Source organism: Sebastes fasciatus, chromosome 17 (assembly GCF_043250625.1).
Source record: "Sebastes fasciatus isolate fSebFas1 chromosome 17, fSebFas1.pri, whole genome shotgun sequence".
NCBI lineage: Eukaryota > Metazoa > Chordata > Actinopteri > Perciformes > Sebastidae > Sebastes > Sebastes fasciatus.
Genome location: NC_133811.1, coordinates 2,886,349 through 2,913,795, shown reverse-complemented (window position 1 = coordinate 2,913,795; position 27,447 = coordinate 2,886,349). Strand labels below are relative to the sequence as shown.

At 40.7% G+C, this 27,447-nt stretch overlaps 2 protein-coding genes and 1 long non-coding RNA gene across 3 annotated transcripts; 2 read left to right on the top strand and 1 right to left on the bottom strand.

Moving 5' to 3' along the window:
• Positions 1–260: 260 nt before the first annotated feature.
• Positions 261–6,470, bottom strand: illr4 (immune-related, lectin-like receptor 4). Its single transcript, XM_074612700.1, has 8 exons — positions 6,343–6,470; positions 5,942–6,019; positions 3,658–3,771; positions 1,536–1,607; positions 1,278–1,349; positions 956–1,107; positions 707–831; positions 261–619 (listed from the first exon to the last, which is right to left on the bottom strand). Exons 1-8 carry the CDS (start codon positions 6,404–6,406, stop codon positions 439–441), a joined length of 858 nt encoding a protein of 285 aa, XP_074468801.1. The 5' UTR covers positions 6,407–6,470; the 3' UTR covers positions 261–438.
• A 1,085-nt stretch (positions 6,471–7,555) lies between these two features.
• On the top strand, positions 7,556–24,961 carry ak2 (adenylate kinase 2). The gene is made up of 7 exons (XM_074613963.1): positions 7,556–7,762; positions 11,067–11,192; positions 12,155–12,265; positions 16,021–16,115; positions 19,044–19,116; positions 21,286–21,505; positions 24,735–24,961. The coding sequence occupies exons 1-7, from the start codon at positions 7,664–7,666 to the stop codon at positions 24,740–24,742; spliced, it is 732 nt and encodes a 243-aa protein (XP_074470064.1). The 5' UTR covers positions 7,556–7,663; the 3' UTR covers positions 24,743–24,961.
• LOC141754713 (uncharacterized) lies at positions 16,122–17,989 on the top strand. The gene is made up of 2 exons (XR_012590707.1): positions 16,122–17,013; positions 17,923–17,989. It is a non-coding gene; the product is annotated as an uncharacterized LOC141754713 (long non-coding RNA).
• Positions 24,962–27,447: the final 2,486 nt, after the last annotated feature.

The following is a 27,447-nucleotide window of genomic DNA, read 5'->3' as shown; positions in this document are numbered from 1 at the left end:
TGGTTAATGTGGCCCGGGAAAGGGAAGTTTGGGGTCCCCTGCTGGAGCTGTTGCCCCCGCGACCCGATCCCGGATAAGCGGTTGAAGATGGATGGATGGATGGATGGAAACCAAACAGCACAACACCAAAAGAAATTCAGGAAGACTATGATCAACAATAAATCACTAATATGTTATAGAAATCAACATTCCGGGTTGAAGCCTTTTTCGGATGTTACACAACGAAGCGTCACCCGAATTTCATCCAATCAATGCACACTGTATGATCCCTTCTTTAATAGCTGAACACATTCAAGAAGCATTTTAATGTTTGCAGGGCCTTATTAAGTTCTTTATTTGTATCATTAGCGGCATTAATAATCACATTGCTCCACGTTCTGTATCCTGTACTAAGCTTGTTTAACAGGCTGAGCCTCAAGACTTGAGCTGAACTGCATTTCAGACGCACTTTAAAGTTTTTTTTGGTTTGTCACAAATACGTCTGTGAGGCACTGTGCAGTCTTTATCAAACCACCACATCAAGTGTGCTCCGTTCTTCTCCCCCATCCTCACACAGTCCTCTCCATCCATGTTTTCTACCTCCCAGTTGTCCGGCTCATTGTCGCTCCAGAAAGTCAAACTGACATATTGGAAATAGAAAGAACTGGTTCAATAACTTTGTAGTAACTTTGATATTGGAAACTGACAACAACAAAAAAAGTCAAACCTCGTGTCCAGTAGTGAGCCGTCTACCCACAACCATTTGTTTTCTTCCTCAGAGTCCGTCAGTCCGATCCAAAACTTGTCTTCATGTGTGTCCATTTTGTCTCTCAGTCTCCCCAACAGGAATTTCTTGACAGGAAAAGTTGATGGAAAACACAAATCTGTGACATCCCCTTTCTGTGCTGAGAGACCATGTTAACTAATGTGGAAACAAGGATGTGATGAAACATGAGCGTGCAGCAGTGTGTTCTACCTGCTCCTCTCTGCTCTCTATCTTCACCAGATCTCCTCCTAGACCTCTACATTCACTTCTGCTCTCGTTCCAGGTTGATTTCTTGCTGGAGAAATGATAGCACTTTGCTCCATGTTGCTCCCAGCCTTCTTCACAGCTTGGACACGTGTCATCTTTTAAGAGATCACAGCAAACTCTTCAGTCAGGTGCAACAAATCTCTCTCTATATTTGTGTGATTTGATTCTCTGAGAATCTGAGAGCAGCTGAGACAGTCTGTCAGTCCATCACTGATCATTTAATCATCATCAGAGGATGCAAACTTGTAAGAAATCCATCACTTACTTTGTACCGAAGGAGGTGGTGGGCACTTTTGCGGCATCGTGTTGTTGCATGATTTTACTTCACAGCGTTTCTCTGATGTGAAAGAAGATAAAAAGATTTCACTTCCATTTACATTAACACCTGAACAGAGAACAAAACTCTTTCACGGTACAGACAGTTGAGTGTAAACCTAAAGATAAATGATTAACAGATTAATATCAGGGGTTCAATCCAAAATGTGATCCATTTTAAAGTGACCTTGCAGCTGACAAAGCTTACCTGTGAGGTTTTTTCTCACAGCATCAAGCTCCAGCTGTTGGAGACGTTCCATGGTTTGGATGTTTTTATAAGCTGATTTAAAAAAGAGAAGAAGAAAGTGTAGTTTATAGAGTGCTACAGGAATGAGTCCTAAAAACCCCGGAAATGAGTTTTAGCACTTCTGGTTCCGTCGTCTGGAAGTCAATGGGTTTTTAGTTAGATACCTGAAATAGAGTGCTGCAGGGATGACGTATTTTTGTTGGCCAACCAGGAAGTTAGCATCGCCCTGGTTCCTTCAACAAAAAGTCAATCGGATTGGGTTTTGGATTATTGCAGAAAATCAGCTCTGTGGCAAACAAACATTTATGATACTGATACATTTTGTTCTGTAAGATAATCTTCACTAATGAACACCACTTCTATGAATTTTTGCAGCGTGAATGCAACCGTCAGAAGTAAAAAGCTAACGTTAGGCTATAAATGAACTACACAGCGGTCACATGAACGAGTATAAACAACGAGGCTGTAAAGGAGGACGAGTCGGCCTGAAGAAGTTTAGTAGTCTCATTTAGCCACTTGTTAGCAACCGCCTTTTTTAAGGCACATAAAGGCTTCAAAATTCCCAAGTGGGATATTTACTGACGTATTTTATGTCATAGAACAAAACGTTAAAATCTCTTCAGCTTGAGGCATTTCAGGCATCGAAATAAAAACCCATTCTAAAAACCCATTGACCTCCAGCTGAGGGAACCAGGAGTGCTAAAATGCTAACTCATTTCTGGGTTTTAGGACTCATTCCTGCACCACCCTATTCAATATTGCAAAGATCCGACCCTACCGACCCTCCCTGATGGCGTGGATGAGCTGCCGAGAAGCTCATCCACGCCTTCATCTCCTCCCGCCTTGATTACTGCAACTCTCTCCTCTATGGCATCAGCACCACCTCCATCAATAAACTCCAACTGGTCCAGAATGCAGCTGCCCGACTCCTCACTCACACCAAATCCTGGCATCACATCACCCCAGTCCTCAAAGACCTACACTGGCTCCCCGTCTCCCACCGGATCTCCTACAAAATCCTGACCCTCACCTACAAAGCCCTACACCAACTTGCCCCCCCCTACCTCTCTGACCTCCTCTCCCCCTACCAACCCCCACGGTCCCTCAGATCCACCTCAGCTGGTTTACTTTTCACCCCCAAGTCCAACCTCCGCAGCTTTGGGGACAGAGCATTCTCCAGGGCAGCTCCCAAGCTTTGGAACTCCCTCCCAAAACTCATCAGAGACTCCGATTCCCTCACCCTATTCCAGTCCCGCCTCAAGACCCATCTTTTCTCCTCTGCTTACCTGTAGCCCCCTCCTCCCCTTACCCATTTGTCCGTGTGTATGTATGACAGTGCGCCTGTGTATGTCTTTTTTCCCCCGATAGTGTAAAGCGTCTGAGTTCTTTAAAAGCGTTATATAAGTTGAATTAATTATTATTATAAGGTCTGTGGTTAACAAAAGCTGAAGAGATTTTAACGTTTTGTTCTGCCACATAAAATACATCAGTAAATATCCCACTCGTGAATTTTGAAGCTTTGTTGTGTCTTAAAAAAGGCGGTTGCTAACAAGTGGCTAAATGAGACGACTAAAAGTCATCATGCCGACTCGTCCTCCTTTACAGCCTCGTTGTGTATACTCACACTCATGTGACCGTGGTGTAGTTCCTTTAGAGCCTAACGTTAGCTTTTTACTTCTGGTGATTGGATTCACACCTCAAAAATCATAAAGTGGAGATAATCTTGCTCAAGAACGTGTAAGTATCATAAACGTGTGTTTGCCATAGATCTGATTTTCTGCAATAATCCAAAACCAAAAGGAAAAATCCCATTGGCTTTTTGTCGAGGGAACCAGGGTGATGCTAACTTCCTGGTTGGCCTACAAAAATACGTCATCCCTGCAGCACTCTATAGAGCAGGAATCTATTTATCATTCCAAGATTAATTTAGAGTGATGATTATTAATAAGGAGAGCTCCAAGTAAAAAATGGATTCCAAAAAAGATAGTGAAAGGGACATTTGTTGCTGATTTTACATCAACAGTTCTGGAAAAGGAAAACAACCATTGAGAATAACACATCAAACTGAAGTGTACAAACTCACAGGTCAGGCCGAGAGCGATGACAGCAGCTACCAGGAGAGCACTGAGAACTACTAAGGCCACTCTCTCACATGTGACTCCTGATCGTCCATTTGACATCTGTTGTTCCTGGGAACCTGTTGAACAGCAGAAGAGATATGCATTGAAGGAACTGGGTTACAGTGGGTTTTCTCCAGTAAACTGGCTTCTTAACATTTTGTAAACCAGAAACTGGTTTTCTGTAATTGGGACAGTTAGATTTCTCCTGGAGAAAACCGTGTATAGAATTTCTTGGCACCAGGTTTCCAATTGGCTTTTTTACAAGTTTGAATATGCAGGACAAAGACTGCAGACAGAGAAAAGTGCCATGTCACAGTCAAACAATCAAACCTTCAAATATTTTATACTGTAAACTTTTTCCAAACAAAAATGAAATTCTGAAAATGACGTGGCGTATGTATGAACCAGATCTGAGTTCACTTTGTGGTGTTTTCCCCCCTCAAAAGCTGAGAGATCAGTCAAAAAAATCATCTGTTTTGAAACTAAAAAGTTCCACGTTATGTGAATACATAACTGATTAACTTTCTTTCTTTCTGCTGGTTAGAATCATATAAAGATTTACTTGATATATTGAGATTTAAGGGTGTTTCTGCAACTATACGGGCATTTACAAGTCCCAGCAATGAAATTTTAGATTTTTCTTTAAAATTTGCAGTGCAATGATTGATAAATATATACAGTGTTATTACCCATCTTGACATCAAAAAATGATTACTAAATAATGTGATTTAATAAAATTTATGAAGAATGTTATGGGTCCAAACACCACTTTTCTTCATGTCCCACAACTGTGGTCTCAATGTTGAGATATGTAAAATGAGCTAATTCAATTATAATATGACATTATTTCAAATGGAATTGTTTCATATACATATTACTGTACACCATATTAAAATTATGTATTTGTTTACAAATCATTTATTGGATTTGTTTAATCTAAATGTGCCTGTCCCACACTTCTGAGTCCTTACCGCGACATTGAACAAATACCATCGTAAAAGTTTTATTCAAAGCCAAACAAATCTAGTTTCCATGGAAACAGGAGTCAGCCGTTGAACACATGGATGACAGGTTGAGCAACACACTTAGGTGACCCTGTTTTCTTATGTTGCTGATGTCTGACTGTCACTGCTGTCACTTCAACTTCACTGTATTTATAATGCATTATTTATCAACCAGACATAGAAATATGAGTACTCAAGTCTCCACGGACATACAGTGAAATGAGTTGACTGTCTGCTGATGCTCTGATGGACCACAGCATGTACAAAGAGACTAAACAGGAAACTTGACACAGATGACTAAACATATATGTGGCTCAACTCCATCACGTTTCTCCTCCTCTCCCCATTTTACTGTAAATTACCAGACACCTTTCTTCACTCAGTGATAGAGATTCTTTCTTTCTTTCTTTGCAGTTACAAAAGAGGAAAATGTTACCATTTATTTGCAATAAGGTGTTTTCACATATTGCTCTATATTCAGTTTGTTTCCGTTACAGCTCATGTCACTGACAGCTGATCCTTTTATTAATTAGTTCACACCGCTAATGTTTGTAATATATTTGTACTAGGTCTGCCCCCTCTTCATCGATTAGTCGACTAATTAGTCGTTTTGGTCTTAGTCGACTAAGATTTCTTTAGCAGATTAGTCGTTTTTTATGCTTTTTTTTCATGCTGAATGACTTATTTCTAAGAAGCTTATGAGCACATCTCTGGTAAATACAAGATTTAAAGAGATGCTTTTATGTGAATCAATTTATCGATTAGTTAAAAAAAATCATATGAGTGTTAGTCAACTAAGAATTTCTTTGGTCGAAGACAGCCCTAATATGCACAGATGTATTTTTGAAAAGTCAGTTGGTTGAGAAACACACAAAATGCCAATTTTACCTTTAATGCGCCTGAAATTCTTCATTTATATCTGTGAATATACCTTCGATTTAATGTATGTTTTTATGTTTATTTATAGTAGAAACGCTGAAGGTGGTTTCAAACTGAATAAAGTTACATGTTGATGCAATATTTTAAAGGAAGAATACGTATTTTACTAAGTCCTAAAACTTTAGGCAGCAATTTTATTTCTTCACTGTAATAAATTGTGTTGTATGCATTAAAGAATACACATTTTTATTCTGAGATAAAATAAGAAATACTAAGACTGGTGGCTGTTTCGTCATGATGACCACTGACTGGCGGTCACTTTCTTGTTCTACTTCCTATTTATCACTTTTATTTTATTACCCACCAGGAAGCTCTGTGGACGGCTGCTTCTTCAAGATCTTGACTTCAGAGTAAGTGGTGTCATCCGATGAGGATGCGTTCCCTGCCACACAAAACACAAAACTTTCTGTTGAATGAGCTGCAAATATGTGCTGACTTCTGATAAAGGGGGTGATTAAACATTCATATTTCACTTAAACTCTGACAAGTTTAAGAAACACATCTTGGAGGTATTTAGAAAGCCCTGGTAGCATTCTTATAAAGGATGGATGTAAACGCTACCACTTGAGAGACAGACAGACAGACAGACAGACAGACAGACAGACTGACAGACAGACAGACAGACAGACATATATATATATATATATATATATATATATAGATAGATAGATAGATAGATAGATAGATAGATAGATAGATACTCACCATTAGGCTTTCCCCTCTCTCTTGTGAACTTGACATCAGAGTACAAAACATCAGCTTCAGACATGTTATCCCTGTGATCATCAGTGACTTTGAAAGGGAACTAGATAAACGTCTGACAGCACATACTGTTAAAAAAAAATCCTTCCTGTTGGACCTGAGGAAGGGGAGGGCTTTATAAAGTGTTCCCCAAAATCAAAGTTTTTTTATTCATAAGATAATTTGAAGAAATTTTCACTTCTCTTTTGTCTCGACAATGAAGTAAGATTAATTTTAGTGGAAAAGGTTGTAAAATCATTAAAAAAACAAAAGAAATTCCAGAAATTCCCTTCTTTCCCCCATCTTTACTGAATCTGTCACTATCAAACAAAGAAAATGCTAAACAAAAATGGAAAATGCTAAAAATAAGAAAAGTAAGGCTTATATAGGCTACCTCATTATAGTAACACTATACATCAATAAAGTCTACTAAAATGTTATTTTATTAACATAACATAAAAATATAATATAAAACCTCCCCGCACTGACATGGAGGATGTTTTGTTTTTAGAAAAACATAAATCATTTTGCCAATAAATAAATACCTCAAAGTCTATATTTGTTTTGTAGTATTTCCAACATCAAGAACGAACTTTCACACTGAAAAAAGCTTTTTCCTGAGCTTTCAAGTGGATCTTATCATTTGCATCAGTTTCCTCAGTAGTAAGTGAACCTTGAATTAAGTTATTTTTGTTTTTTTACCTCCAGCATCAAGAATAAATAATTTGATTTAAACTTTGAAGTCAAGATAACTTCTGTAATTTGACATTTGTGACATTTTTGGACAATTTCTGTCCATGTCTTTGCATTACCCCCCCAAGAGTGCCAGGGGATAATAAACAAAGCTAAATAATATACAACACATAATAAGTAATAAGAGCAAAAGTATATATGTAAAAAAACAATAACAAGTAATAATACAATAATTATTCATTGGGATATGCATGGAAACCAAACAGCACAACACCAAAAGAAATTCAGGAAGACTATGACAACATGTAATAACATGTAATAGAAATCAACATTCCGGATTGAAGTCTTTTTCGGATGTTACACAACGAAGCGTCACCCGAATTTCATCCAATCAACGAACACAATTAGTGACAGAACCGTCTGGCGGCCAATCAAAACGCCGTCTTCTCCGTGAGGAGGCGGGGTTTAGCAGTTGTAGCAGAAAGGGAGGCGGAGGCTCTTCCTTTCCAGACTGAACTTGGCTGAAGTGTCACCAGGACGACACACAGACACACTTTAGAAGTTTCTGTCCTGCTGGTCTCCCGGTCCAGACATGGCCCCGAGCACGCAGCTGAAGGAGGCGATAGCCGATGTGCAGGAGGGGATCCGTGCCATCCTGCTCGGACCGCCCGGAGCCGGGAAGGGGACTCAGGTGAGAGGGACAGCTAACGGAGCTAACGGAGCTAGCTGTTAGCCGTTAACCGTTAGCGCATGGCTGGTAGTAGTACTAGATAATGCTAATGCTAATGCTAATGCTAATGCTAATGCTAATGCTAATGCTAATGCTAATGCTAATGCTAATGCTAATGCTAATGCTAACCTACCTGGCTTCACCTGGTCCGTCTGTGACTGCAGCGCTCAGAGAAACAGCTGGACAGTCTGTTAACATGAGTTTTAGTATTCTTAAGTCTGTTCTCCAGTTTCATAATGACGTTAACTACTACAACTGCCTCAGTAGTGTTTGAGACTTTAATAAATCTGTTTGTATGCACAGTGTAGTCTGGTATTAGATACTTTAAAACCCTGCTTTCAAAAGTGAAGTTATGTCACCTGTAGTGTTTTTATTTTATTAGTGTTACGTTACCACCTACAGAGCGACACATGACAGGTTATGACAGGGCAGCCTCTCAAGGTTATTTTCGTTTTTGTTTCCTGTCAATTAATAACTTGATTGAATCAGTCTATAAAAGTTTGCAATGCTCATCACAGGTCAGCAAAAACTTCAGTGATATTTTGGAGTTGGCACTGGAGCAAAACAATCCTACTGGTGTTCTGTTTACTGGGGTTATAGGAAACAGTAAATCCTCACTGTTCAATCTGCTTATTTATTATTAGATTAAAGGTCATTGCACAGAGTACTGAGACAACCAAATGTAGTTTGCATCTAACCAGAAGAGCAAAAAGCAGCAAAGTGCAGAGTTATGTACAGAGTATATATATATATATATATATATATATATATATATATATATATATATATATGAATACGCTTAAATATGTACAGTATTAGTGTGAAATGAATACGCCAAGGTATATACAGTATGAACACAAGAGCAACAGTTACCAGTTCAAGTGCACACTCTAGTGGTATGGACGGGTATTATCTGCATGGTGTGACTGGTGGACTGTACTGTGGTTTCATCACTAATCGATTTAACTAATCAATCAAAAGAAATTAGGCAACAATTTTTAGAATCTGTTAATTGTTAACATTATTTATCAAGAGAAAATTATTCCTGTTTATATAAATATATAATAATCCCCAATTCCCCCCAGGGATCAATACATTATTTCTGATTATTTATCAGGAGAATTATTCCTGTTTATATAATATATAATAATCCCCAATATCCCCCCGGGGATCCATACATTATTTCTGATTATTTATCAAAAGAAAATCATTCCTGCTTATATAATTATATAATAATCCCCAATATCCCCCTGTGGATCAATAAAGTATTTCTGATTATTTATCAAGAGAAAATCATCCCTGCTTCTCAAATGTTCTTTGTTTTCTATCATTATAAACTTAATATCTTTGGGTACTAGATTGTTGGTCTGACAATTTTAACAATTCAAAGACACCATCTTTCCCTGGGAAATTGTAATGGGCATTTTCACTATTTTTGTCATTTGATCAACTAAATAATTTATCAAAAATAACCAACCGATTAACTGATAATAAAAAAAAGTCGTTAATTCTTTCCTTTTTGTCTCAATGAGCTCTTTCTCTGCTTCCACAATTACATAATTCAGATTTGTGTTGTAACTTTGTAGGAGACAAAAACCCGAAGTGTTGCCACCAAAAAGTGTCACAATGACCTCCTCCAGTCTGTCACGTGCACATTTTAGAGCCCAGACAACGTGCTCTGGCTTTATTTCTGTGTGTTCAGTCTCTTGCTTCTTTAACACATGTTGCGATCTGGTTTGAGTCCTCTGTTCCCAGTAACGTCCTCTGTGGAAATCCCACTTATTAAGTACTCTGAAGATTCACTTACTCAATCCACAGAAAAATTATTAGCAACTGTTCTGTTATTCAATTCAGTTATTTTTCAGGCAACAGTCTCTGGTTCCAGCTTCTAAAATGTGAGGATTTTCTGTTTTTCTTTGTCTTGTATGATAGGAAACTGAATGTCCTTGCGTTTGGTCAGACAAAACGAATAATTTTAATCGGAATTTACCCTGAGACCCACAATAGATACGTTTTTGTCTTTCTTAGGGAGTCCAGGGGGTCTATAGGGGGAGATCGCAGGTCAACAGTAGATGTCACATGGAAGTGGTGTACATCAACTGAAAGCTGAGAACCTGATGATTAATTTGAGATGCAGCTCAGCACTGTGTGTCACGATGTTCTAGTCGTAAATCAGAAATAAACATGAATATTTAATTCATTAAAATAAATTGTGAAAGTGTATGAGGGCTTAGAACATTATGATGGAAGTATATGGTGGTCATTCTCATGCTCTATTATGTCTCACAAGTTGTTGCAGCAATTTTGGGGTTGATACCATTTGTTACACAGTTTTGGTGCTAAATCTAACCATTTTTTTACCACTCGAGAATTGCTAAAAATGATCAATAATCCCTCCAAAATACCACTTTAAGACACCAAGACCTTGAGGAACACCGTAGAAAAAGCCATGCTGTGATTTGGTATCAAAAACATTTGACATTTGGAAATTTCTGCAAGAATTGCAAAAAACAGCATAGTTTTTGCACAAAACTGCATGTGATTATCATAAAGTGGGCATGTCTGTAAAGGAACCTATTTTCATTCACATGTCTTGAATATGGCCATGCCAGTTTTTCTTTGCCAAAATTTAGCCTAACTTTGGAGCGTTATTTAGCCTCCTTCCCGACAAGCAAGCACGACGTGGTTGGTACCAATGGATTCCTTAGGTTTTCGTTTTTTGTGTCTCGGTGTAAATCAAAAATCTTATCAGTAGATTAATCGATAGTGAAAATAATCCTAGTAGCATGTTGCTTGTTTCCACACGTTCCATGCTGTATTGCAGGTGAAGCCATGTTCAAAATATTAAAGTATTGCATCTTAATGTACAACCTGTCCTGTAACTCTTCCTCATCTTCACCTCCCTGTTAGCAACGTAATTAAACCGGGGAACAAATCTTCCACCTCATTAGTAGAGAGAAGGTGTTCCTAATATCTAGTGGACTCATCAGCTGAGTTGTATATGTGACAGCTGAATAAGCCAGAGAGGTGGCTTGGCCTACACAACTATAAATATCTGCTGCTGAAAACTTTTTGGTCTCGCAGCCAAAATACACAAACTGCTCTCATGCTTCTAATGGCCAACAATGCAGGTGGTTGGCTCTCTGACAGAACAGTGGGTAGAGCAAAGTAAAAATCCACAGCCAAACATTTTCTTCATCTGTCTGGTTCACGGTGATAATTTAAAACTTAGATAATTCATGAATCTCTCCCGTCCTCCCTGCAGGCCCCTCGGCTGGCAGAGCGGTACTGTGTTTGCCACCTGGCCACCGGAGACATGCTGAGGGCCATGGTGGCTTCGGGCTCGGAGCTCGGCAAGAGGCTCAAGGAGACCATGGACTCCGGCAAGCTGGTAACATTTCTGCTCATCTGCTTCTTATGATCTCTGTGTGTATTTTTCTTTCTCTGCCCCTTTAGCCCTCTCTGAGGCTCTGTGTTGACATGTTCAGTCCCACATGACTACATGTCTTATGTTTTATTTGTCCTCAGTGACATTTACAGCTAAAATGGATTCAACACAAGCATACAGTGCAACAAGTGTAAGACAGCAGACCAGATTTTCCTGGGAAAAATCCATTCCTTTGAGTTTGAGCTCAGCCATATATGGAGAAAAGTAATAATCGTACTTATACTCGTCTGCGTAAAGCCGTATCTGCTAATGGAGGCAAAAAATACATGTTAAATGTAGCCTGTACGTTGGCTTTTCTATTCGTGACTCTGTCTGTTCTTGTTATTTTGTTAGACAGTCGAACAGACTGCTTTTTGTTTTTTCCCGCCTGCAGAGAACCCAGCAGCTAGGTTAAAGTGACCCAGCCGCTGCATAGGTACCACATGGTAGTAGTGAAATAGAGGAGAAGGATGATTTTATCATTCAAATGACCCAGCTACTAACCCAGCGACTACCCAGCACCGTAGAAATAACCCAATAAAATGACCCAGCTGGCTCAAACCAGCATTTTGACTAAATCAAGACTTCTCTCCTGGCACCAAAAAATAATGATTTTTTGCCTTTTTGCACCTTGTATAACATTTCTATCCTCTAATTGTGTGTATTGTTGTGTATTTGCGTATACTACGTACAGTTGCCCTTTCAGTGTCTCAGCATGCGCCTGATTTCCTCAGAGCCGTTTGCCGGCTGTGTTTGCTCATACTTAGTCTGTTTCCTGTCCTTTATATAAAATGACTCCTTTTATTTCTTCACCGTAGGACCCGTGAAGAAATCACAGAGCTCTGTGCAGAGCTGATGCTATGCAGGACGTTGGAGATTACAGTGTGAATACATTTATGAGACAATTATCTTTTGTTCACCTGCAGGTCAGTGACGAGATGGTGGTGGAGCTCATAGAGAAGAACCTGGACACGCCGCCCTGCAGGAATGGCTTCCTGTTGGACGGATTCCCCCGCACAGTCAAACAAGCAGAGATGGTTAGGATTTCATTTGACGATGTCGCTTTCTGCTGTCATCATGCCAAACACAACTGTACTACTGAGTAGAGTTAACTCATCAAAATAGAGTTCAGCAGTACTTCAATAACTTGTTGTAGGTCACAATAGAAATTTAAAGACTAGTTTGACATTCTAGGAAATAGACCTATTTGCTCTTTTGCCAGACGAACAAACAGAAAATCACTGTGCCCAGAGAGAAGTAGTTCCAGCGTGTAACTCCCTGTTAGCCACAACTTGTTGTTTTTACATTTTGGTTCGTGTACAGATTAAACAAACAAGATACAACATGTTTATTATTGTGACTTTTAAAGGGACTATTTGTAACTTTCAGAAATGCTTGTTAACAGCGACACCTGTGGCCGTGAAATCAACGAAAGTCAGCGTCGGGCTCGTGCTTGCTCGCTCTAAATAGACAGTGAGGCAACACACGTCAGCTAAAAGCACAATATCACTATATTTCAGCTGCTTGGCAGTAATGTTAGCTGACCAGACGAAGGTCTCTCCATGAATCAATGCTGATACTGCGTTTGCTTCTCCTGCCTCAGCGCAGGCTTCAGCAGCGGGGCTCCGCAGCGAGAAACTCGTCTCCCTCCGCCCGCAGCCGGAGTGAACAGGGAGAAACCGGCACCCGGTCGGTAACGAGACAACAAGGTTTCTCTCTGCAGAGTCCCGTCCCTTCACAAGACACGGAAAACCTCTGTTTGTCTGGTGAAGCTGCAGCAGTTATTTCTGCACAAACGTCCACTGTATATTCACTAGATATTCTCAGAGCTAAACTAACTCTTCTGCAGTGTGGAGTGAGCGTGTGTTCACGTCTAGAGGTGGAGCGAGAACGCGCCCGCTGTCTGACTGAAGGCAAGCAGGCAGCGGAGCGGGGACGCCGGCCACACGGGAGCGCGCATATGCGAGCACGCATGTGTCCCGACCCGGTACATTTATACGCCTAAAAAGTTACAAACAGTCCCTTTTAAAGGCCCTGTTAGGTGTGTTTTGGACAGAGCCAGGCTGTCTTTGTCCCGGCTCTAGCTCCACACTTTATCCACATGAGAGCGGTATCGATCTTCTCATCTACAAGAAAGTAAATAATCCTGTTTGCCAAATGTCAAACTGTTCCTTTTTATGTAATTTAGATTAAGTGCAATAAATACCTTTTTAGAGCTGCAATGATTAATTGATTTAGTTGTCAACTATTAAATTTATCGCCAACTGTTTTATTAATCCAGTATTTTTTTAAAGCAAAAAAGTCAAAATTCTTTGATTCCACCTTCTTAAATGTGAATATTTTCTAGTTTCTTTCCTCCTCTATGACAGTAAACTGAATATCTTTGAGTTGTGGACAAAACAAGACATTTGAGGATGTCATCTTGGGCTTTGGGAAATCAAATGATCAACATTTTTCACCAGTTTCTGACATTTTATAGACCAAACAACTGATCAATTAATCGAGAAAATAATCAACAGATTAATCGATTATTGAATTAATTGTTAGTTTCAACCTTAAAGGGACTGTTTGTAACTTCTTACACGTATAAATCACCTGGGTCGGTGTCTCATGCGCGCTTGCATATGCGCGCTTGTGTGTGGCTATGCTGTTCAGACAAGACTACACAGAAGCACCAAAACCTCTTGGTTGTATCTAGTGAAGCCCGTCTGTTAAACAGTGTTGGCCGCGGTCGGAGGACGCGGGGGAGACCGTAGCTTTGGTCTCCAGGACCGGAGTCTCTGCTGTACTCTGCTCTTCTGCCTGCCTGCTTGCCTTCACTCAGCTCGCTCCACCTCACGTGCATGCGCGCACACTACACACTGCAGAAGACTTCGTAGCTCTGAGAATATCTAGTGAATGTACAGTGGACATTTGTGCAGAAATAACTGCTGCAGCTCCTCCAGACCAACAGAGGTTTCCCGTGTCTTGTGAAGTGACGGGGCTCCGCAGAGAGAAACATCGCCTCCGACCAAAGCTCCGGTGTCTCCCCTGTTCCCTCCGGCCGCGGTCGGGAGGCTGAGGCAGGAAAAGCCAACACTAGGATCAGCATTGATTCATGGAGAGACCTTCATCTGGTCAGCTAACGTTACTGCCAAGCAGCTGAAATATAGAGTGATATTGTGCTTTTAGCTGACGTGTGTCGCCTCACTGTGTTGAGCGATGCTCGTTCACGTCTATGTAGAGCGAGCACAAGCACGAGCAACAGGACGCTGACTTTAGTTGACTTAACGGCCACAGGTGTTGCTGTTAACAAGACATTTCTGATTCTTACAAACAGTCCCTTTAAATACCTTACTGTCACAGTTCATACAAAGAGCACAGTTTAAAGAGCGGATACAATACTAGCAAGACAAACTGTTGTCATATCACTTTGCATTTTTTGGTTTTATTTTGAATAAGAAAGCTATATTTTTTCCACGTGTCCGTCCGTCCTTCTGTTCGCGTGTCACACTTTCGTTTCCGGAGTAGAACTCGAAAACTATTTAACTTGGGAACTTCAAATTTGGTATGATGGTTGACAGTGTGGTCTAGTTGTTTAGTTGATGGTTGACAGTGTGGTCTGGTTGTGTTTGGTTTGATGGTTGACAGTGTGGTCTGGTTGTGTTTGGTTTGATGGTTGACGGTGTGGTCTAGTTGTGTTTGGATGATGGTTGACAGTGTGGTCTAGTTGTGTTTGGTTTGATGGTTGACGGTGTGGTCTAGTTGTGTTTGGTTTGATGGTTGACTGTGTGATCTAGTTGTGTTTGGTTTGATGGTTGACAGTGTGGTCTAGTTGTGTTTGGTTTGATGGTTGACAGTGTGGTCTAGTTGTGTTTGGTTTGATGGTTGACAGTGTGGTCTAGTTGTGTTTGGTTTGATGGTTGACAGTGTGGTCTAGTTGTGTTTGGTTTGATGGTTGACGGTGTGGTTTAGTTGTGTTTAGTTTGATGGTTGACAGTGTGGTCTAGTTGTGTTTGGTTTGATGGTTGACAGTGTGGTCTAGTTGTGTTTGGTTTTATGGTTGACAGTGTGGTCTAGTTGTGTTTGGTTTTATGGTTGACAGTGTGGTCTAGTTGTGTTTGGTTTGATGGTTGACAGTGTGGTCTAGTTGTGTTTGGTTTGATGGTTGACAGTGTGATCTAGTTGTGTTTGGTTTGATGGTTGACAGTGTGGTCTAGTTGTGTTTGGTTTGATGGTTGACGGTGTGGTTTAGTTGTGTTTAGTTTGATGGTTGACAGTGTGGTCTAGTTGTGTTTGGTTTGATGGTTGACAGTGTGGTCTAGTTGTGTTTGGTTTGATGGTTGACAGTGTGGTCTAGTTGTGTTTGGTTTGATGGTTGACAGTGTGGTCTAGTTGTGTTTAGTTTGATGGTTGACAGTGTGGTCTAGTTGTGTTTGGTTTGATGGTTGACAGTGTGGTCTAGTTGTGTTTGGTTTGATGGTTGACAGTGTGGTCTAGTTGTGCCTTTTTGGGGGTTAAAAGTCCAGGTTGCCCTAAATTTGGAAAATTGTCCAAAACCGGTGATTTTTTTCGACTTCAATTTCGTTTCCAGAGTACAACTCGTTCCATTAGTTCCAAAAGGGCAAAACCTTTGGCTCTACTTTAGTAGGGGTCAAGTGGTGAGCGGGGGTATGTGAGCCATGCTCACTTTTGCCTTGTTATTAGTCCTAATATAGGAGAAAAGTAGGAGGCAAAGAGAGGGGGCCTTTTGTAACTGAATAGATATCGGTCATGTTGTATGTTTGACTCCCTCTGTGTTTTTCTCTTGCAGCTGGACGACTTGTTGGACAAGAGACACGAGGAGCTGGACTCTGTGATCGAGTTTGCCGTTGATGACTCTCTGTTGGTCCGCAGGATCTGTGGCAGGTAGGAGCCGGTGTGAGAGTCAATTAATTATTCAAGACCAGAGGAAGGATCCAATCTGTTTAATTTCCCAGGCACAACAGCAGTTTATGAGTTCCCAGGATGGTGCTGTAAAAGCTCCTCATTCTGTCTGCGTGTTAAATCCACCCGGGCAGGTAGATTGATTCATGTGAACAGAAGAGTCTGGGACAGTGAGATAATGCTGGAGAGAAGTGGAGCGTGAAAGCATGCGATTAACAGAAGAGGTGGCCTGAGGGGGTTCGAGAGCGTCCTGCAGCTGGAAGGTCGCAGGATGAATCCTTAAAGAAGTGGACCTGTGTGTCCCCGGTGAAATGTGCTGAATACCACAGCTGCTCAGTGCCTCACTGGACTTTTAAAGTCTGCGGTGAAACGCTAGTTTTCACGAATCTCCAAAGGGACACGTGTATATAGGAATGAAGCTACAGCTCATTAGTGACACTCACATTTACAGGGAAAAACACTGGATTTTATAGTGATGAAGCAAACAAGAGTAACATGTAACAGGTGCATTTAAAGGAACAGTGTGTAACAATTCGGGGGATCTATTGGCAGAAATGGAATATAATGTCAATAAGTGTTTTCTTTAGTATGTAATCACCTGAAAATAAGAATTGTTGTGTTTTTGTTACCTTAGAATGACCCGTTTATATCTACTTATTACACAGCATTGAACTGAACACATACACTGGCTGTGAAGTAGAGATGTTTGGGTAGGACAGAAGGTGGTAACCTACGTGAAGTTCTTCAGTCTAAAAAAATTAGTGTACTCATTAAACCCAAGCTGGCGTAACATGCTTACTTATGATTATAAATTAACAAAGTGCAAGATTCCTTGCATTGTATTTATATTAAATCAAATCTGGAACATGAAATGGTAAAAGTGGAATTTCAGCCAGGAAATGTATAAAGAGAGTATTCAGCTAACAATAGGTCTGCGGACCAGCAGCAGCAAACTGAAGGAAGACTCTCCGGCTGATTCTTTGAATCTAAGCTCTACAGGTTGAGGCCAAACATTTTATAACTTAACTTAAAGGGATAGTGTGGGTGTTTTTAGGTGGGGTTGTATGAGGTAGTTATCCATAGTCAGTGTGTTACCTACAGTAGATGACGGTCGGCACGTCTCCAGTTTGGAGAAGCAGACAGGAGTACCAGCACTGGAGCAAAGCGATGTACTGCTGTGGACGGAGGCAGCAGCAAAATGCATTTTAGACACCTAAAAAAATCTATATCAGTTTAAAGCTCGGGGAGGCAGTTTATTTTAACTAAGTTTATTTGGCAAAAATTCAATAATAACCTTTCAGCATATTGTAATTCAAGTGGTACCCCAGGGTAGGCAGTTTTGTGGAAAAAAAATTCCCGAATTTTGAAATACAGCCATCATCCTGCAGCTCTCCTCTCTCTGTCCTAAACCCCTTCCACCAGAAGAAGGGGGGGCATGCGCTTCATACAGTAGTACGAGTACTCGTCATTAATTTCAATCATCATCCTGATCGTGATTGTGATACTGATGCCGTTTTATATAGCGGCAATTCTATGAGAACTACCGTCCTGTTTTCTTTGCTAACCTGTGGGCCTGTAAAGACCTTTTAGATGACATACTGTGATTTGAGGCTCTAGCGAGCAACAATATCGACAAAGCATTTCAGAGATGGAGAAAAAAATGTTGCTGATAGCTTAGCCTTCTGCTCAACGTAGCCGTCGCAGTGATCTCATGCAGATGTCTAAACTAGATGGAGAGAAAATTATGCTTTCCCCGAGCTACTACTGCCGTAGCTACCGTGGCTGTGAGGCTAGCTCACAGCGCTAGCTGCAGCCCTGAGCAGAAGGCTAAACTAATAAACATTTTCTCTCCATCACTTCTCCGATATTGTCCGACTCTTTTTGAGAAGTCTGTCTTCCTTTTTGGGTTCCTTTACAGTGTAGGCAACTGCTGCCGACGCTGGACTAGCAACTTTTCCTGCACTATCTGAAGCGACGAGCATGCACATCTGTATTTCTAGAACAGCCAATAGGAACGCTCTCTCTCTGAAATGACCTGCGATTGGCCAAAGTCTCCCGTCCGTGCTAGATTTTCTTAAGCCTGAAAACAGGGGAACTGAAAGTGAAACGTATCTATGCTCTCTTCAATGCCAGCAGACTCCGTTGACAAAAACAATATAGATAAGTTTCACTTTTAGTTCAGTTCACCATCAGAAAATACCCTAAATATAGCGTACACTTAAACTGACATAGATTAATTTTTAAGGTGTCTAAATCCGTTTTGCTGTTGCCCCCATCCACAGCAGTACATTACTTTGCTCCCGTGCTAGTCTGTTTCTCCAAACTCGGGGTGTGCCGACCGCCATCTACTGTAGATAATAATCATCTGAAATATCCCTTTAACTGACCATGTCTTGTAGTTTCCATCTCTCCAGCTCTCCTGCCTCCACTGTGCAACAAATCATTGTTTTGAAACGGTTTAATATAACATGCTGTGCTCTGATTTGACGCTGACCCGCACATTGATGAACACGTGTCAGCGCTTTTAGAAAATGCGTGTTGTGAAATCTTTTCTTAGTGTTTGTTATTGCAGCACAGTGTTTGTTCTCTTTTCTTCACAATAACTACTCTACATTATCCACACGCCACACTGAATAGGAGACACAGTTAACTTGCAAAGAGCCATCTTTCTGTCCGTGGGGGTCCTTTTGTGAGGACGAGGAGGAGGCCTGCTGCTACCTTTTCAAGCCCAAGTAGGACAAGGGCATTATGTGGGATGTGAAAAGGACAGTTAAGTAGTTAGTGAGTCACCGTGGCTGTCTAACCCGCATCTGTCCTCCTCTGCTCTCATTCTGATTTCTTTTCCGTCCTTGTACTTGTCCTCCTCTTCCTCCTCCTCCTCTTCTCACAGTCTCCCCTCCATCTCCCCAGACTAATTCATCAGCCAAGTGGCCGCTCCTACCACGAGGAGTTCAACCCCCCCAAAGAGCCCATGAAGGATGACGTAAGTAGTTTCACTATCATCCCACTTAGAAACCACTTTTGGCTAAACTGCCACCTACCTAAAGTCACTGCCAAGCTGGAAACTGATGACAATCAGCCATCTTCAGACTTAAGAGCTTTGACGCAATCTGAATGTATAAAATGTTCTCTTAACCAGAAACATCTCAATGTATTTAATTAACAGCCATCATGCTTTGATTCATCTTATGAAATCTGGATACGCCGCAAAGGAGGAGATGTACATGAAGATACCCCGAGTTAGAGATGATGTCCAGTGCATTTTCTCCATTAGAGAGGGTGTGCGCTTGGTGGTTGCACCCAGAGGAGAGAGACAATTGCCTTGAAGAAGGAGGTTGATTGATTTATTGATAGGACTAGAGCTTTTTTTATTATGATTATTATAATTTTTTGGCATTTCTGCTTTATTTTGACCGTGAGAGAAAGGGAGAGAGAGCGAGAGGAAAGGCAGGGGAGAGAGAGAAGGGATGACTGAATCGCGCATCATTAATAGGGCCGTGTATTGGCAAGAATCTGGCGATACAATACGAATCATGATACAGGGGTTACAATTCAATATATTGCGATACGGTAAGTAAGGTGATATATTGCAAATTTTTTAAATCGAATTTTCGGAAAGCTGTCATAGTATAAAGAAGACGCCACCATATGCATAACATCTGAGTAAAAAAAGTTGACTTTTTTTTAAGCAGTCAGAACAGTGGGATCTGCATTTGCAATCATCACAGTACCTGTAACATCCAACATCATTGCACTAGTTTGAGAGGACACATACACTGAGAGGGTGCATCTCTTTGCAAATTAAATAAAGTATTGACTGAGTTCATCTTTGCATGTAAACTATTAACTAAAAAACTATAAAAAAAAATCAATACTGGTTTTGAGAATCGATACAGTATCACAATATGGCAATATTAGATTTTTTTTCGATATTTTCTTACACCCATAATCATTAATGAGCACAGTCAGCATGACTCAAACTAACTGCAAAGCTGCATTCTTGATAATTCAACCTGTGTTTTTCAACAAATGATAAGATAACATTTTGTGAAATATGTTTTGACTAAAATGACAGAAATGTTCAAATAATCTGATGACTAAACAGGACTAATATTAAATTAAAAAAAATATCTGACAAAATTAAGAGAGAAAACATTTTGACTAAAATGGAATGGCTGAAAACTGGACTAAACGTTTTGAGTTGTCGTCGACTAAAACCCCGAAGGATAAAAATGACAAAAATGCGACTAAAACGAATAATCATTTTCATCTCTGATTGAATGTGTTTTTGGGTGATTGAAGGCGAGGTTTGGAGCACTCAGAAGGTCTATGGACATAAACCTGAATGGTCTCCCTTTACTCATTTATGCATGTAAAGAGACAGTTGATGACCGCAGAGTGATGACAGGAATCCCAGCCCCCCCCACCAGCAATAACTGTTAGTGAACTGACTGTAATGAAGCCAAAGGAAAGGGAGAGAGAAGGGTGGTAACACAATTCCTTGACCCCTTAACTTGTGATCTCACTTGTGGTGACGTAATTATTATGGCGAGCGTTTGGAAACGTTTCTGCGTTCAAGTGTGGATGGAGATATTTTGTAAAACGAAGATCGTGTGGACAGATTTTTTGTTTAAACGGAGGGGAAAATATCAGTTTTTTTAAATATCTGTATAGGTGCACACGGGGCCGAAGGTAACATGAGGCCAGGTATTTCTGTGGTGCCACCGTGGCTGAATGAATGTGACTGATAAGACATTGTATTTGATATGGATCGGTCACGTCCGTTTGTTTTTATAAGGCCAGATGGATCAGTGCATCGTGACGTAATGTGCTTTACTCTTTGTATACATGTCAAACCATGTGGTTCATCTGCAAACAAAGCAGGACACACAGCGACACACAATCCCCTGGCTCAGAAAGAAGGCTGTGATTTCTAAAAGCTCCTGTTTTGTTGACGAACACAAAGACTGATTTCAGTTCAGCAACAAGTAGCGAGAGGGATACGGTGACACTTGATTAGGTTGCTGTATGAAACCAGAAACTGAAGAGCATTGACCTACATGTAGAGTTCAAACTGTAGGCATCGTTGTACAGGTTGTCTTTCTCTCTGTCCCTCTGCTTATGTGTTTTCTCCGCTCTTGTCTGCACTCAGCTGACAGGCGAGCCGCTCATCCGCCGCAGCGACGACAACGAGACGACGCTGCACTCCCGTCTGGAGGCCTACCACCGGCAGACGGCCCCTCTGGTGAAGTACTACAGTGCCAGAGGCCTGCACATGGCCGTCAACGCCTCCCTGAGCCCAAACGTTGTCTTCGCCTCCATCGTCGCTGCCTTCTCCGCTGCCACGGAAATCCCCGCCCGTGCCGTCGCCTGTAAAGACCAAGTGTTCTTCATTTAAAAACCTTTTTCACCCTTCCTGTATCCCCTCCAACGGGTTCTTTTCTTCCTTCCAAACGTGGAGATTACACAAGAGTTGATCAAGTGTCACAGTGGCAACAAAATGTAACTTTGCGAGGTGTAAACACGGAAGATGGAGGCTCAATGTGGCATCAGCAATTCAAGAAAGTCACCATGCTCGACGAGTGTGATCCCTGTTGTAGAAACAGAAAGGATTTAAAGTTTCATTTTTGTTACTCTTCATCACAAAATCAAGTCTGAACAATGTAGAGCTGTTCAATAACCACAAAACAAACTGCTGCCTAGCACTACGCTGCTGCTGCTTCTGCTTCTGCCTGTCATTGAATGTAGAAATGACATTTCATGTTATGACATTTCATGTTTTGACATTTAGCAGAGCAGAGTGCACGTTTCTAGAGATGCATTTCACCAGAAGGTGTTTTGAAAATATTGATGTTGCATATTGTTTGCCCTTGCTGGACAGGTTTGCTCTTGTTTAATCAATGACTTTGCCCTTCTCTCTTCTTCAGACTCTGATTCTCGTGCACACACAGTAGATCTCCTGTTTTTCCTATCAGCTACATTTCCTCCTCCTTTTAATTCCTTAAAGGTAGAAATGCATTAGAAACAGCAGACATGCATTGTACAACCTAGCAGTCATTTTCAGCAGCATTTTAATATTCTTGAATTGGTTTTAACTAGTAGCACTGAGAGGGAACCAAAGCTGTTGGTTTTCATTAGGTGTCATTAAACTACAATGACCGTTTAACTGTTTTGAGGGAAAAGACCATGTTATTGCTGAAAAGTTTGCTAAAGTTAAGTCAGGGAAACGGCAATTAATGAAGCCCAAAATCCAACATTTGTAATTTGTCTATCATTTAATTATTGAGAAATATGGAATAATAATTGAATCAGTCTATACAGTATCGGAGGTTTTCAAAGTGAGGCGTGCTGGTTGTGACACTAGGGCTGTGTATTGGCAAGAAAACTGGCAATACGATACATATGATACAGGGTTAACGATTCAATATATTGTGATACTGTAAGCAAGGCGATGCATTGAGATATTTTTTTTTCTAATTTAATTTAAGGAAAACTCATAGTATAAAGAACACCACCATATGTATAAAATCAGAGTAGCCACTATGGGAAATGGCTACTATGGGGACTAACATCATCACACATGAATACAGTTGAACTCATTGGATCCACAAGAGTCTCAGCTTTACAGTGATACCCAATTTATGTCATTCCAAGACTGTTTAGGGACCCCAGTATGCAGAAATATTAAATTACAAAATTTTAGAATAGGAGAAAATAACACATTTGTACTGCATGCAAAAAACTACTTGTTTTTTTGCTCCAAATTCTATGTTAATCACATGCAAGTCTGTAAAGGGGAGACTCGTGGGTACCCGTAGAGCCCATTTTCATTCACATATCTTGAGGTCAGAGGTCAAGGGACCCCTTTGAAAATGGCCATAACAGTTTTTCCTCGCCAAAATTTAGCTCAAATTTGAAGCGTTATTTAGCCTCCTTTGCGACAAGCTAGTATGACATGGTTGGTACCGATGGATTCCTTAGATTTTCTTCTTCAAATGATGCAGAGTTACTGTGTCCAGTGGAGACTTTCCCCTACCTCTCACCCAGGACATACTTCCCTTTCTTTGTTGATCCATCAGTATAATCTCCTCTTCCTCGTACTTCTCTCAGACTCCAGGGCTGTACTGGTTGAAAATTACCTCAGCATTTGATTGTTATGGCTACTCGTTAAATCAATATGCACTTCACTGTGAAACGGACTGTTCTGTAGTAGCTGAATGTAGACCTTCCAGTGTGTGACGTCGGCTCACCGTGGCTCAACACTGGCACATCACTGGTTTTACAAGTTGTGGTTGCAACATGCCTGCTCTCTTTCCTCCTGGTGATGCATGACTGAGCTTTCCTGTCTGTCTTCGCTGGAATTTTATCACACCAAACTCTTTCTGAGAAGCTAGATTTCTCAGATAAACTTGTGTGGGAGTGCTGGTCATTTTATTCTCCCTTGTTGAATAGCAAATTTGTAAAATAGCTTGTTACAAAAAAAAAAAAGGCACACAAGAATTTTGTTTTGAAATGTAGAGCACTTGTTTGAAGCACTTTTTGTTATTAAGTCCCCTGTACCTAATGTGAAGTTTATTTTTTTTAAAGTTGGGAATGTGTTCTTTTTCACATCCGTGTCCAGAGTTCAGAGGCCTGGTGGATAAACGTACTTTCCTTTCTTTATCAGTGACCTTGAAAGTTAAAGATGGGAGTCGCTGTCTTGTGTGCTGACATCCCAGTTTGTGTGAAGTGAAGTGGATCAAAGAGACGAGCTGAAGGACGTCAGCCGCTCAAACTTCAGGAAAATTCCTTCTCGGAAATGTTTTGAATTCAGGCTTTTGTTTCTGCTGCTCCCGAAGGCGTCTTTTTTACCTTTTTGTTCCGTAGGCGTGACCTTTGAGTTCTAGCTTACTATGTTTTGTTCCATAGACATATTCTACTGGCACAATGGGACTAGTGGAAAATAATCTTAAATTATCAACAGGTTTTTTTTTTTCCTCCTGTAATAACGGACATTTGGGAAACTCGGCCTCTGAACACTCCTGTGACATCTGGCTTTTTAGGATTCTCCCTTGAATCCTCACTTCCTCCTTGACCTATTAGTTTCCTCCCAGCTCTGTAGTCACCCGGTGTTTGTGTTCAGTGGAAACCTCTTGCATGCAGACTGTGTCACTTGCACTTTCCCTTGAATACTGATGTGTTTGTATTCTCTCGGGGGTTGTTGTGATGAAAAACAATAGCAGATGTTCAGGAAGCCCAGTAGGCACATCTCAGTCTCTTATTCAGCTCAACGAGACAATTTCATGCTAAATTTCCTTCAGTATTCTATCCTGTGCTCAGTGATGCTTTTTTTATTTATCACTTTTTGAAAGCTGTGAATATATAGATTTAGAAACCTGACAGAAAAACCCTTACATGAATGTGACTTTTAAATGTGCACTTTAAAGTGAACGCTGGCACCCTAATTGCACTCAGAGATGGATAGGACTTCTGTTTTCGTCCATCGCTCCTGACTGTTCCAGCATTTAAATGGCCAAAATGATGTTATTAGTCATGGCTTGTTTCATTTCCTCTGCAATTCACCCAAAACTTTCTTCCCCTCTCCCTCCTTTTCTCTTCCAGCTGGTTGAATGCTGAGCTGCTACATTCCCACCGAGGCCAAGGATTGGATTTGGCAAAAGATCTCGGGTGGGTGGACAAACGAGGGGGAGCGTGGGGGGTCAGAAAATAGAGGAAATCCTTAGACTTTTTATAAGTTAAGGTTAATGTTGCGATGCTGTGGGGCTCGTAGTTGTCATATTCCTTATGTTTCCCCTTCTAATAAATATCATGCTTTCCTACAATCATCACATTTTGTGCACCTTGATTTGATTTATGCCTCCGTGCCGGCGACAGCTGTGTTCGTTATGTTTTCGGGTTGTCTGTCTCTGTCACGTCCGATCCATTCTCGTGAACGTGATATCTCAGGAACACCTTGAGCAAATTTCTTCAAATTTGGCACAAACATCCACCTGGACTCCAGGATGAACTGATAGAGTTTGGTGGTGAAAGGTCACTGTGACCTCACAAAACATGTTTTGGGCCATAACTTAAAGCAGTGAGTAAAGTTGGAGCAAATATGATTTTTAAAAAAAAAAAAAAAATTGTTTTTATAAAACAGTCTCTATATCCTGACAGTAGTGCATGAGACAGCTTATCTGAAAAAAAATCATGTGCCTCTGTGTTCTCCGGTGCTCCTAACGGCATCTGCAAGATTTCACAGACCGGAGGAAAACAACCAATCAGAGCCGAGCTGGAGCCTTGCCGTCTCTGAGCAGCTGTCAATCACTTGCGAACTCCAATCAAAAGGTCAAACTAGGCAGCACTGATCAAATATGAATCAATATTCTGTTACTGTAATGCCTATTTCTCCCCTCAAATGTTTTCAGAATCATCTTGTAGTGTACTGTTTAGCTGTCAAATGAGAAAGTTTGTGACCCGGCAGCCATGTTGAACTAGATCAGTTGAGGAAATACCAAGCACCGCCCACCAGCTGGAGCAAACTTTCTCATTTTACAGCTAAACGGTACACTACAAGATGTTTGTGAAAACATTTGAGGGGAGAAATAGGCATTACAGTAACAGAATATTGCGGAGTTTGCGAGTGATTGACAGCTGCCTCTGGCCAATAGGAACTCTCTCTCAATGAAATGACCTGTGATTGGCCAAAGTCTCCCGTCAAGGGCTGGATTTTCTAAAGCCTGAAAACAGAGCCATGAGGAGGTGCAGAAGTCTAGTTTTCTCTCAGAACACTTGAATTACAAGTTTTGCCCCGTGAAGTTAAAAACATTCTGCCTACTGCAGCTTTCATTATTCATATGCTAAATATAACAATATCACACACGTCTAACAGGATGAAATTATGACTTTTGGACAGACATGGATGGTAAACTGTAACTGGTTGGCGGCGTCCTACAACCGTGAGGCGGCCGTTTTAGTTTTCACCTGACTCTTCCACTGTTTAATACACACATTTTAATTTGGCAGTTGTAAATAAATATTAGAGACTTGTTAGCTAATTACATGATTAAGGCCTGTTGCTGTAAAATAGATGAGACGAATGCAGAGACTGATGTTTGGAGATAACAATGCTGAATGCACCTCATGTTGGATTTGCATTTGTTTCAGTTGTTTGTATACCACCTTTCAACAACAAGGCAATTCAATATTCTTTACACAAGCAAGGCAACTGCAAAAAATCCCTGTTTCATTGTATGTCAGTTGCTTTTTGGAAATTATACTTACTAAATTATGCATGGTACTGTATGTCGTGCATTTTCCTAAAGTAGTTGTTTAATCAAACTAATTGACGTACAGAAATCTAATTTTAGGTTAACATTGGCTGGTGTCTGAGTCTTTGTGCAAAACAATGAAGCTGCCATCTACAATGAGGCATGTGCATAGTACTTTAAGGGGACATATCAAGCTCCTTTTCAGGTTCATACTTGTATTTTGGGTTTCTTCTATAACATGTTTACATGCTTTAATGTTTAAAAAGCACATTGTTTTTTCATACTGTCTGTCTGAATATACCTGTATTCAGCCTCTGTCTGAAACGCTCTGTTTGTGACCCGGCAGCCATGTTGAGATCAGTTGAATAAATACCAAGCACCGCCCACCAGCAGGCGCAAATTTTCTCATTTTACAGCTAAACATTACACTACAAGATGTTTCTGAAAACATTTTATGCAAGAAATAGGCATTACAGTAACAGAATATTGATTCATATTTGATCAGCGCTGCCTAGTTTGACCCTTTGATCAGAGTTTGCGAGTGATTGACATCTGCCTCCATTGAATGAACAGCCAATAGGAACGCTCTCTCTGAAATGACCTGTGATTGGTTAAAGTCTCCCGTCACGGGCTAGATTTGTTAAAGCCTGAAAACAGAGCCATGAGGAGGAGCAGAAGTCTAGTTATCTCTCAGAACACTTGAATTACAATATGCTGAAAGGTTATTATGGCCCAATGATGCTAAAAACATTCTGCCTATTGCCGCTTTAAGCTTGAGTAAATAGTTAAAGGTCCCATATCATGCTCATTTTCAGGTTCATACTTGTATTTTGTGTTTCTACTAGAACATGTTTACATGCTGTAATGTTAAAAAAACACATTATTTTCCTCATACTGTCTGCCTGAATATACCTTTATTTACCCTCTGTCTTAAACGCTCTGTTTTAGCATATTTCGATGGAATTGCGACGAAATTGCAACAGAATTGCGTTGCTAGGAAACAGCTTGGGTCCATGTGTACTTCCTGTCAGCTGATGACATTCACATACACTGCAACCAGGAAT

What these genes read in the sequence shown, in the direction of transcription:
- illr4 (XM_074612700.1), bottom strand. Translation starts at nt 6,406, where the DNA reads ATGTCTGAAGCTGATGTTTTGTACTCTGATGTCAAGTTCACAAGAGAG. An exon ending in CATCGCTCTCGGCCTGACCT is followed by an intron (nt 1,608 to 3,657) that starts GTGAGTTTGTAC and finishes TTTTTAAATCAG; the next exon opens with CTTATAAAAACATCCAAACC. An exon ending in TGTGAGAAAAAACCTCACAG is followed by an intron (nt 1,350 to 1,535) that starts GTAAGCTTTGTC and finishes CTTTCACATCAG; the next exon opens with AGAAACGCTGTGAAGTAAAA.
- ak2 (XM_074613963.1), top strand. Translation starts at nt 7,664, where the DNA reads ATGGCCCCGAGCACGCAGCTGAAGGAGGCGATAGCCGATGTGCAGGAG. An exon ending in CCATGGACTCCGGCAAGCTG is followed by an intron (nt 11,193 to 12,154) that starts GTAACATTTCTG and finishes GTTCACCTGCAG; the next exon opens with GTCAGTGACGAGATGGTGGT. An exon ending in GTCCGCAGGATCTGTGGCAG is followed by an intron (nt 16,116 to 19,043) that starts GTAGGAGCCGGT and finishes CCATCTCCCCAG; the next exon opens with ACTAATTCATCAGCCAAGTG.